Source organism: Gopherus flavomarginatus, chromosome 15 (assembly GCF_025201925.1).
Source record: "Gopherus flavomarginatus isolate rGopFla2 chromosome 15, rGopFla2.mat.asm, whole genome shotgun sequence".
Lineage (NCBI taxonomy): Eukaryota > Metazoa > Chordata > Testudines > Testudinidae > Gopherus > Gopherus flavomarginatus.
In genome coordinates, this window is record NC_066631.1 from 22,921,368 (window position 1) to 22,934,043 (window position 12,676).

The following is a 12,676-nucleotide window of genomic DNA, read 5'->3' on the forward strand; positions in this document are numbered from 1 at the left end:
GTAGCAATGCTGAAAAGTGCGAGGGAGGAAGGGACATTAAAACAGATCTTTCATGAAACAAGCCTGAGATGGTTGAACAAATTAGTGCAAAACTGCAGAGCATCACTTTTAGGTACATCTGCACCGCCACTGGGGGGTGGGGAGAGGGATTGCTGCATGTGTAGACATACCCAGGCTAATTTTAATGTAGCCATGAGTACCAATAACAGCGAGTCTGCAGCTCAGCATGGGCTGTACCAGCCCGCCTGGGACCCTGGGTACATACTTGAATGGCTAGCCCGTGCTGTCATGGTGTCACTGCTATTGGTACTCGTGCTAACTAGATCAAGGCTAGCTTTGGTAGGTCAACATATGCTGTAATCAAACCCACGTCTGCAGCGTGGTCATGGTAGGCTTTGGTCATTGTGGGTAAGTTTTACTCTTCGGAACATTCTTCCCATGGAATCACGTGTGTGTGGGGGGGACCCATCTCCATTCATCTTTGGGTGATCTGGCACACTTGATATTCTGCTTCTCCACTGCATCTGGAACAACGAGTGGTCTTTTCCCCTCTTTTTTTGCACTGAGTCATAGGAAAGGCAAAATGACCATCTTTAGGGAGAAACGTACTAGTGAAAACTGCAGCAGGAACCCAAATGACACTGAGATCATCTCTTAATGGCTCCTTTTTTGGAACCACAGAGGACAATAGAGACAGAATAACAAAAAAGTGGGAGGGGTGTTTTGTGGTTAAGACATTAGACTGGGGCCTGGTCTACGCTGGAGCGAGGTGCGGGCGGGGATTGATCTAAGATACGCAACTTCAGTTACTTCATTAATGGGAATCAGTGGGAGTTAGGTGCCTAAACACCTTTAAAATTCCGGCCCTCTGTAGCGGAGGCTGGGATAAAATCCAGTTCTGCCAGGCAGCATTCAACTGTCTTGATCATGAGATCATCCATTCTCATCCTGCAATCCCCTGCCCCATTCGCTACACATCTTCCAACTTCTGCAACAGGTGAGGCAGGGGTACTACAGACAGTCTCCTTCACTTCATCAGTTCCAGGCTCCTTGCCCAGCCACTCTCTGTTCTTCCCTTTCCCAGCACCTCACTTGATCTGTCTCTCTCCCCGACTCTAGTGTCTGGTCCCCTCCACATTCCCCAACCCCATTTTCCTCCCACCAGCTCCTTTCCCCAATCTCTTTACCCAGCCAGTACCAGTGCTCCTTCCGCACCTGGCTCCTTGTCAGATCTGTTCTCTCCTCCCTCATCTCCTACCCGCCAGCCCATTCTCCTTGGCCAGCCAGTCCCAGCCTCCCCTACTCCTCATCCTATCTCAGTTTCCCCACCACTTATGGGTCACAGTCCCATCCCTGATCTCTCTAGTTTTCAGTTCCAGTTCCCTTGCCTAGACAGTCCCAGTCCCCCCTGCCCATTTCCAGTCCCAGTTTCCCTCTCCCTAGGTCTAGTCCCAGTCCCCCTAGTTCCTGGTCCGAACACTACTTCTCTCCTCAGCCCCCGCCAGTCTGGCTTTTGCCCCCTCTGCATTCAAATCAGGCAGCTTCTTCCTCAACACTGTCTAAGCCCAGGAGTGCGATGGGGGGCAGGGGAGGCACTGAGAGCACAGGAGCGATAGGCTCCCCGCTCTCAGTTCAGGTGCCTGGACCCAGCACAACCCATAGCAGCGCCCACAGCTGCGATTGCAGAGAACGTCCTGCTCAGCCCTGCCCTGCAGCATGCCCAGCAATGGAATCTTCAGGGAAGTTGGCTGCTAAAATCTACAGAGTCTTCACTGAGCATGTGTGAACTGTGATCTTCAAACTTGGCCACACTGGAACAGATTTTCATGTGGGAGGCAACAAACTTCTGACACAAAGGCTACAATTCTTACAGAAAAGTCCCTGCTCCAAAGCATGGGGTGGCAGAGCGTTTTAAAGAAAAGGTCACCAGAGTTTTTAAGATGAGCAAAACAATGTGGATTTCACTAGCCTCTTTCTCAGAAATGGCTGAGCTGTTTTGGCTGTATATATATCAGCCTGAGGCAGGCACTGAGCATGGGAAACTTCAGCTCAAGCTGTTAAAGTTTGGTAAAGTTGTAAGCCACTGACAACAGGGTCTCACAGTGGGAAGCGTCATGGTAGGACCTACTGGCTTCATCTGTCCCCACAAAAGCACAATCCTGGTGTTTAGGAAGCAGAAGTCATGAAGAGTAAATGAGGAGCCATTTGAGGTTGAAGACCACAAATGTGATTTACTCCAATTAACCAAGACTCTCTGCTACTCTCTTCAATCTGCACCGAATTTTTAAATTTTAAGGGATCCTCCCTACAAAGAGCCGATTAAATAGAAAACTGTCACACGTGGATAGTGGAGAAACTGAATTATAAAGGGGGAAAAAAAAGAAGAGAATTCCCCCAATCCTGCCAAAACACATTTCATCTGCCCAAATAAGCAATTTGGCACAAAATCCTCTTCATGACTCTTTCACTTAAAGGCAAGCTGAATGCAAGGGAACGAAGCAAATTTCCCAAATGATCAGAAATTCTGAAAGGCTTAAAAAAATAGAAATGATTTAGTGCCATGTCCTTCAAAGAGCTGTTTCTGCAAATCCTATGTACCGCATCAATAAATCCCTCCAAATCTCTGACAAGAGTCTCCAATTACTATCAACAGATGAAGATGGATTGAAACCTTATCATCAGCAAAGCTGCTGCCCTGTCTGATGCCGAAGGTGACAAATCCCTGTGTTCATTAATTAATAAGCATAAACAAATAGCTTGTGGTGTTACCAGTTTTCATCACCCTCTCATTCCGTTATGCTCTTTATAAACAAATAAACCACAAATTCACGTCATCGTCAACAACTCTCGGAAGATGGGATTATTTATATGGTGACTAGAGAGATTGGAGGTGAGTCAGATACCATACATCAGATCACTTCGAACAGATTCAGAAGCGATGGAGAATTTGCTTCCCACAGCGGCTGTTGATTTCCAAACAACATGCTGTTTCCTACGAACGTGAAGCACCGGTGCACTCATCAAGACACTTTTTGGTCATGTTTTTCTTCATGTACTTCTATAATCTCCATTTCCACCCTAGCCAGACTAGCATGCTTTGCCTATTTATATTAGCTTGACCTCTTCATCACCATTACCTATCTCAGTGTGCAATCACATCTCTGCTTCCTCAGAGCTGCTGATCAGTCTGGAGATGCCACCTGATAAATTTGCCTGAATTATAAAGCCAACCAGTATTTTCCCTTTTGTAAATGAATTTATTCCCTTGTTTTCTTTATGTTATAGTTAGAGCCGGTGGAACAGTAGGGGGAAAATCTGTCCTCTACAGTTCACAAATCTGTCATGGAGCCTAAGGCCTTGATTCCATTCAGCCATACCTGCGACCTTTCATAATGGCAAATTTGCAAAGCTTCAAAACTCTTCTGCACAGTCTGATCACAAATACAGGTATTTGGCTCTCAATGTGTATATCCCACCAAGCTGAACTGACCAGCTCTGAATGTTCAAACACCAAAAGGCAACTTGGATTGAGAAGCTAGAGTTGGTGGGTGAGTGGCATGTCATATATATACACCTTTACCCTGATATAACACGAATTCAGATAAAATGCAGTAAAGCAGTGCTCTGGGAAGGGGAGAGGAGTGGGGCTGCGCACTCTGGCAGATCAAAGCAAGTTCGATATAACGCGGTTTCACCTATAACACAGTAAGATTTTTTGACTCCAGAGGACAGCGTTATAGCAGCGTAGAGGTGTATAGCATATGATGACACCGGCACTCTGGGACAATGGTTGTCTGTGAACTGTCAGGAAGATTTTATGATGGTGGTTTTGACCTATAAAGCCCTAAATGGCCTGGGTAGGGCACTTGGAGCTAGAGTTAGGGTTCCTATGGGTAGGGCAGTTGGAGCTAGGGTTAGGGTTCCTATGGGTAGGGCACTTGGAGCTAGGGTTAGGGTTCCTATGGGTAGGGCTTCCTGTCCTAGGGTTAGAGTTCCTATTGGTAGGGCTCTTGGAGCTAGGATTAGCGTTCCTATGGGTAGGGCTCTTGGAGCTAGGATTAGCGTTCCTATGGGTAGGGCTCTTGGAGCTAGGGTTAGGGTTCCTATGGGTAGGGCACCCCGCGCCCTAGGTTTAGGGTTCCTATGAGTAGGGCACTTGGAGCTAGGGTTAGGGTACCTATGGGGAGGGCTTCCCGCCCTAGGGTTTGGGTTCCTATAGGTAGGGCACTTTGAGCTAGGGTTAGGGTTCCTATTGGGAGGGCTTCCCACCCTAGGGTTAGGGTTCCTAAGGGTAGGGCACTTGGAACTAGGGTTAGGGTTCCTAAGGGTAGGACACTTGGAGATAGGGTTCGGGTTCCTATAGGTAGGGCACTTGGAGCTAAGGTTAGGGTTCCTATAGGTAGGGCGTCCCACCCTAGGGTTAGGGTTCCTATGGGTAGGGCTTCCTGTTCTAGGGTTAGGGTTCCTATGGGTACGGCTTCCTGCCCTAGGGTTAGAGTTTCCATGGGTAGGGCTCTTGGAGCTAGGGTTAGGTTCCTATGGGTAGGGCACTCCGCCCTAGGTTCAGGGTTCCTAAGGGTAGGGCACTTGGTGCTAGGGTTAGGGTTCCTAAGGGTAGGACACTTGGAGCTAGGGTTAGGGTTCATATGGGTAGGGCTTCCCGCCCTAGGGTTAGGGTTCCTCAGGGTATGGCACTTGGAGCTAGGGTTAGGTTCTAGTCCCGCTCTGACTCAGGCAGAATAGAGACCTGAACCCAGAGCTCCTACATCCCAGGTGATCACCCTAGTCACTGTGCTATTGGTCATTCTGGAGTCTGTCACTTTCTTTCATGAAAATTTTTGACAGGTCTGAGTTTTGTCCTGCTAAGGAACGAAAACAAATGTCAAAAGGTTGAAATTTTTCATGAAACGGAATTCTTGTTTTCTGGCCAGTCCTACTTCAAACCCTTTCCATTGCGGGAGGGGAATAATGGCCAACTGCGCTAGCAATTCAGAAACCTGTACCTCTAGGGCCAGTCTTCTGGCAAGAGAAGGGCCATTCAATGATTCTGATTAAGAGGGAGAAAATTCAATGGAATCAGCTCAGCCCTCTGCAGCAAGGACACAGTGGCTGCCCTCAGACTATGGCTGTGCGGGTACAGAATGCTCTCAGAGCCGCTGCAAAGAGTGGGCTGTGCTGGGCAGCAGAGGAGGACTCGAGTGCATGATCTACACAGGTTGAGGGCAGCAATCAGCCCAACGGGGGAGCACTGAGGGAAGCATGGGGCTTGGAAGCATATAAAACACTCTGCTTCCTCACCCTAAGCTCGGGAGGTGGGTGTGGGGATGGGAAGAAGAGGCAGAGGCAGGGTGTGGGTGGCATGCACACGGGCTCCAGCTTGGAGGGGCTGCAAGGACAAAAACAGAAGCAGCAGATGAGGAACTGCATGGAAAAGGCAGCTGCAGGACAGCAGGGAGTGGGAGGGATAGGAGAGGCAGCCACTAACCCAGGGTTGTTACTTGCAACCAGGTTACCTGGGGCTTTCCGGGCCCTGGTCTGAGAACTCTCTGGCCTCTCTTTCCTTGCTCCTTCTTGCTAGTAGCAATGAGGGCTGCAAGGGAATTAGCAGCTTCTATGCTTCCAGGCTGGGGAGGAGGGAGGGACTGTGGGAGATGGGGGGTGGAGCAGCCAGTCCTCCTTAAGGGAAGGGTGCTTGGCAGCCTCTTGCTTCTTGATGGGTGCACTCACACAGCAGAACACAGTGAGGCTACACCACAGAGTGGGGAAGAGGAGGCACGTACAGCAGGTACAGCAACATCAACACACTGTTCAGCTGAACAATATTCAGGAGGCATTGGTCAGAGCCTTCCCATAAAACTTACGCTGGTAAATATCTTTGCACGCTGCATTGAGATATGCAACCCCTCCTGCCCCACAGGCTGTTTTATTCTCAAGCTGGCATGTGACACTCCCAGCCAAGCTGCAGGAGAAAAATCCTACGCTGCCCTATGCCCTCTAACTAAGTTAGATTTGTTTTTAGCTTTGGCTTCTTCTCAACAGATGCTGAGTTGGAAATTGAAGAGCGGTTTCCAAAAGGAAGCCCCGAAGAAGGGCACAAATGGGTTAATTACATAAGACTCAGATGATTACAGGATGAAGGAAATTAAACAGATGGACAGCACTTCCGTCTTTGAGCTGGGATGTCATCCTGCCACTAACTACAGAGTTATAAAACAATCTACATTATTCTCGTGTTCCAGAAAATGATACAGTGATCAGCATGAAAATGGGCCATAAAACCTGAACTGAGCTCTTCCCTATTTACGAGGAATGAAATAGTGGTTTTGTGAGAGCAATGGCTGCAGATGGCATTATACAGCCCTGAATAAGTGTGTTCTACTCCGCAGAGTGAAATCAGGATTGAACAGGCCCTTGTCACTTCCATTGCTGCAGACCTCCTTGTTTTTAATCTATTCTTTGGCAACTATTTGCCTCCATTTGGTGCTGTTTTCTGCTCCTCGTATCCGTACAGATTATGTGACCTGAAATTCACCGCTTGAGACCCTTCCCTCGGCTGATCTGAAAACGTGCCGGCTTTGAATTAAGCAGGATCGAAACACCGGTGTCCCCTAATGAGCTGATCAACTAACCCATCTGAGTCAGCCTGAAGAATAAAAGAAGAGAGGGGAGCCAGGCTGCCTGCTGCTGCTCCAACAGGAAAATGAACGAGCGTGCCTTTCTCCCATCGCTGTTTTATGGCTCTCCCAAATATTAAATCACGGGGCTCTCCCACTCTCTGACATGGAGATCAAGGGCATTGCTCATGGCAAACAGAGAGCATGGATGGCCTGTGAAAGAAGTGTAGTAAAGGCTCAGGAGAGCTGCCAAGGTCACGGTGTTTAAAGGGAGGCTTTGAAAAGACAGACAAAGTGCAAGTCGGAACGTTTGGGTATGGAACTTTTCCAAAGGGCTAAGCCCAAATTTGCAGGCGGGAAGAAGAAAGAAGCCAACGCCAGGGTGCCCTCTGCTGGAGAGGCATGGCTATAAAACTATGTTATACCCGTAACTTAAAGTCTATGCTGTTTTCCCCTAAAAACTTGCTCGGGAGAGGCAACTCTGCAGGGATGACCCACGACCCCACCCAGCATGCCAGCAGCAAGGAGAACCGGAGTGCATGCTACCTGTTTAGGGGTATGAAGCAGCTCCTGAGCAATGGTTGTAGCCACAATAGCTCGGTTATTTGCCGGGCTTGGCTGAAGAAAGAGCGACAGCCCAGCCACCATCTGCACCCCGAGGTCTGTTATGGTCACTTTGTCATCTAGCACCGTCACTGTCTTCTCTGCCAGAATGGAATCCGAAAGAGGAGAAAAAACCTTTGGAGAAACAGAAAGGGAACAGCATCAGGAAAGGGTTAAAACAACTAGCGACTCTTCTCACCACGTCATCTGCTCCTGCTCCCAAAGCCTTGCTTCAGGCACAGAAACTGGGTGAAGGAGGACATGGAGAGGACACACTGGTTTCATGCAGGAAGCAAGGAGAACCCATTCGATGGAGAGATTACAGCTCAAAGCTGCTGTAACAAATACCACTTTGGGAGCTATCTTATTTTACTCCCATTATTTCCACTACTTTCTTATAAGCCTGGAAATAATACAATCTTTCCCTCCTAATTTTGGTCCTGATCCTGCAAGGGGCTGAGCCCCCTCAACTCTCAATGGCTTCAAAGGGTGCTGGAGGCTCTCAGCACCTTCCAGGATTTGTCCTTCATTTTTCCATTTCCATATCCATTTCTCTGTCCCTGAAGTTTCTAATTGACCATGCAGCCCATTCTCAAGTGGGATATTGTCCCCTTTGATGCAAATGGCTACTCTCTGTCCATCTCCGAACATTTAGAGAGCAGAGGACAGCTACTCAAACACACGCAGTCTCTCCCACCCACAGTCTGTGGCTACATTTGCAGTTTGTGCACTGAACTCTGCTGACTCCAGCCAGGACACTGAGGGCCAAATCCTCAGCCAGTGGAAATCAGCACAGCATTATGGTCTTCAGTTTACACCAGCTAAGAATCTGGCCCTAAGAGTAACTTTCACAGGCACAGAACACCCTTCACTCCAGTTGACACCCATTAGAGTTATGGGTGCTCGGTATCTCTGAAAATCAGGACCTCTGTCTCCAGGCAGCAGTTCCACTAGTTGAACTGCAGGGGGAGCCTCACCTCGTGTGGGAAAACAGGATGTTTACCAAGATCTTCACAGGTGCAAGAGCTGTCCAGTAAGGATGGCTGAAATACAGGTTTTGATCTGTCTTACTACAATGACGGGGGCTTTTGCTTTATTTGTTCGAACTGAATGGAGATGGAATGCATGTGTGTGAAATTCTGGGAGGCCACAGCCTTGCTACAACAGATGATTACATTCCAAAGCAGTGCTGTTTTAGCAGAACACTCTACTGGCTCTTCCAAGTGTTAATGCAGAAATGGTAGAACCCAGAGCAGTTCAGTTTATGTACCTGGATTGTTGTCATTCCTACTTCTTGTCCAATCAAAATCCTTCCTTCTTGTAGCCTGGCAATGTGAGGCTCCTCCAACTTCATAAAGTCCATCACCAGATCCGTAATGTCAAACTGCCAGTCAGAACCCAGCAAATAGTTCAGCTGACTCCAAGGGCTAGAGTCCTCAGCGACAAACTGAGTAAGGACTCGCACCATGGCATGCTGGTACTGGAGCGCACAGCCTCTTCCCTTCCGCTCATCTTCATCCTCATCATCACTGTCCCTTGTGGGTCTTGAAAAAAGAAAAAGGAAACATAAAAAAAGGGTTTGAGGACAAAACTCCTTCATAGTCTCTTTCCCTGCAGCGAAAACTAAGAGCAAAGTGCTAAGCAAGGAAAACACTTCCTGGAATAAAATCAATTAAGAGCAGAAAAACGATCAACTGAGCAGACTTGATCAGAGCAATTGAAAGTGCATACGGAGCCCGACAGTCATTATTGCATGCTGCAGCACACTGGTACACGCCCTTAAGTGTCGTTGCTGATTCTTGGCATTACACAGGCGATCGTGATAAGTGTATGATATTGGAGTCTTATCTTTGAAGATCTCCACTGAAATACTAGAATGCAGAGACAGACAGAACCAAAACTCCCTTCCAGTCTCCCTTGAGCTATGAGTTGGATTCAAGTCCAAACTCTACAACTGGACCATCTAGGTAAATGATTTAGGAGCACATATCCCACTGAAAAACAGTGACTACCCTGGGGGGGAACCTGGGATCCAGATGCAACCTCTGTACTGTGAGCTGTTCTTCCTGGGCTTAAAATCAGCTCCATTCATTGCAAGAAAATGCCTGATATAAATGAAGCGACTAAACCCACCTCTTATTGGAGACAATGGGGACTCTCCAGCCTTTTATTTGGCTTAGCTCCGTGTCCGAAATATCAATCTGAAGAGGCAGGCGTGGAACCCAGACTGTGATTTGCAGAGGGGCGCTCAGATACTGGTATGTGAAATTCACTACTGCATCCACCTGGCCTTTCATTTCTTTGCCATTGACAAACACATAGTCACATCTGTCAGAAACCTAAAGGAGAGGAAGGTAGGGGGAAAAAGAGAGAGAAAAGAAGGTAATCGCTGCGACAAAGCAGGCTCAAAGTGGAAACCTGGCACATGAAAAACAAAAACAAATAAAAAAGGCTCCCGTCTCCTTACGCATGTTAATGATGGCGTTTTACAATGGAACCAGCTGAACACAAAAATCCTCCACCAGCTCAGGAGGCATAATTGTGCTGGAGATGCCTAAAGACTGGATACGATTTCTGCAGCCACTGGCTGGGTTTTCTATTTGTTATTCAATGAGCTACTAGCTGATCACATCTCTATGAAATTTATAAAACGAGAGTCTCCGTCACAGCATGGCCAAAAGAAACCAAACAACCCCAAACTGGACTAGCTGGATGCAGGCAGCAAATATAAAGCTCTACCCCAACCAGAGTTTTCACCTTCACTCTGGCGTGACACTGTCTAGTGTCACACATCGGTCTGAGGATGAAGCCGGCTCTGGAATGAATTTCATATGGAGAATGGAAACAAAAACATATTCATTTCCTCTGCAATAAACATTATCTGTTTATAAATGTTTACATTTTGATTAAAGCCATAAAGTAATTCTAAACACTGCAGTAGATTTATCATTAACATGTAAATACTGTCCTGAAATATAAGCAAGCATTAGCATAGTCATGTAAGAGTTATACCAGTAATCACTTCTTTAATCAATGTTGTAATTTACAGACCATTGAGTTTTCTCATTTATTACCGTACTGAGTACTAGTGGGATGGAACAGAATCCCTCCAGAATATATAAATCATTAAGAGGGATGCAGATAGTATGAAGTGGCTCGGTGTGATAAAGTCATTGTCAAATCTATTCCTAAAGGTGTCATAAACGTCTGGGGAAATCTTGCGGCACATTAATCATACATTAAGTGGCTAGCAATGGGAGCTGTTGCATTACTAAATGAGCTGGCATGTCTGCAGAAATTACAAGTAAACCCAACAGATATCTTTAATTCACATGTTTTCTCCCTCCCCTTCAGAAACCTATTTCATCTTCTGTAATGAATGTCATTAGCACTGGTAATGGCCCTCCCACCTGAACATCTATTTATACCATCATCTGCTCCCTTTGATTTTGTCTTTCCCCATACCACTTTATTCAAATGATGCTTATCACATGGAATAGCTCAAGTCCCCAGGCTAATCAAATGGATGGGTGCCCTCTATGACCATGGATAAACACAAGAGCTAGATGTGCTAAACCGTTCCTAGTTATACAGCACATGTCCAATCTGTATCCTCTGGCAGTTTAGGCACTGCTCACTTACTGGTATAACAGTCGGGAGAAATATTTCAAGGGAAGACCTCAGAGACACAATCTGAGCACAGTTTAATGAAATGATACACCACAACCATCTTGAACGATTGTTAAGTGAGTCCTACTCACTGGATGCAATACTATCTAGTACAATACAGGACCCATCTGTTTGTTTAGCCTTTTTTCCTCACGTTATGTTTAATGGACATAAGGTGGGAAATGTTCCTTTTTTTCCCATAGATGGACAGTGTGTCCTGTTTTAATATATGTTACATATGAGTGTGGCCTATAATTTACAAAAGGGATAACATTTTCATATTCGTTTGTATATGAGCTATATATTATCTCATATCTCTCCTGTGCTGCAATGACGTATGTGCTACTTATATATGATTCACATGCAAGCTATACAGATCTTTGTTCCAGATGGTGACTCTTGATTTTCATGATGCTGTTAACAGTGACACTTTATCCCCTCTGTATAGTTATGACATCAGGAATCACAATCCATCATAAAAAGGAGGGTTTATTAAAGAAAACAACTACAATTACAGACAGGCTTCTACACAGCTTCAGTTCCAGCTTTGTCATCTTTGTTTGCCCAGCACCCATTCTGCCTGGAGCTCTATACAGCACACAGAGAACGTAGCTACTGAATAATATATTGCAAGTAAATAGATCATTGCATATGGTCTATTGCTCTGAACAAAAAACTGGGAGCAAAGAAGTCCTTGTTTCTAATCATGGCTTTTGTCCTGGTTCTAATCTCTGATGCCCTGTGCGGTCTCAGGCAAGTCACTTTAACTCTGTTTCCCACATCTTCAGAATGGGGATGGCAATATTTACGTAGCTGTTGGGATGCCGCGAGCCTCAGGGCTTGTCTATGTGTGGAGGCAATGTGCTTTACAGGAGTATAATACTAATGTATTGAGCATTTATTAGTCTGTGTAGACCCTGCTGGGGCATTTAAACACAGGGCTGTTTGAAGCAGTTCTACAGCAAAGCGTACGAGGGGACCTTAAGTGTGCACCAGCAGGGTCTACATGGGCCCATTAATGTGCAACTCACTAGTGTGCTTTAGAAATCACCCCCCTAGAGCGCATGACCCCTCCGTGTAGCTAGCGGGCGTGACTCAGCTAGAGAGCTGCGTGCCACCTGGGTTCCAGTCCCACTGCGCCAAACGTCTGTTTCATGGAGCAAAGTGGGAAGTTAGAGCTTTATGGCGAGGAATCCTGGCTTCCGTGCAGTCGGGAGCCTTTACAGCGGAGCCTTCCTTTAACATTGTTCTGCTGCCACCACTGCCACAGGTCCAAGGACTCCCTCCCTCAGGGGCAGGGCGCGGGGGGGAGGTTAGAGGTGTAAGCCTGGAATGGAAGATTCCCTTGCAGGGAGCGAGAGCCTTCAGCAGTGACTGGCCCTCGTGCTGCCCTGAGGAACCTGAGGGAGATTAGCTTGGTGCTGCAATAACTCCCACTCTGATATCTCTGGGTTAGCAGGGGATGGTGATATCTGATGCCTCCCCCATCCTCCCCCCGCCTTCTCTCTCTCTCTTTCTAGCAGGCGGCTTGCCCAAGTCTATTCTGCTTCGGGACAATAGCTCCTCTGTGATATACTCACAGTGAGGGACATCTGTATGCGGATCAAAGGTTTGTGATGAAATGTTCACCTTCAGACTGACCCAGGTGTACTGGACCTAGAGCTATGATTTAACAGGAACAGAAGCCAAACGTTGTCGGGAACCGAACAAATGAGTCTATCAGGGAAAAAACAACAACAATAGCAGCAAATCCTCAATTTGTAAATGCTTCTGGGCTGATGTCCAATCTC

At 46.9% G+C, this 12,676-nt stretch overlaps 1 protein-coding gene across 1 annotated transcript in view; it reads right to left on the bottom strand.

The window, feature by feature from the left end:
• LOC127034560 (transmembrane protein 132C-like) overlaps positions 1 to 12,676 on the bottom strand; it is a 244,410-nt gene that overhangs the window by 4,351 nt on the left and 227,383 nt on the right. The window contains exons 5-7 of the mRNA XM_050923501.1: positions 9,351 to 9,556; positions 8,488 to 8,761; positions 7,161 to 7,352 (exon numbers count right to left, since the gene is read on the bottom strand). Coding sequence (XP_050779458.1) covers positions 7,161 to 7,352; positions 8,488 to 8,761; positions 9,351 to 9,556 — 672 coding nt within the window. The remainder of the gene's footprint in view (positions 1 to 7,160; positions 7,353 to 8,487; positions 8,762 to 9,350; positions 9,557 to 12,676) is intronic.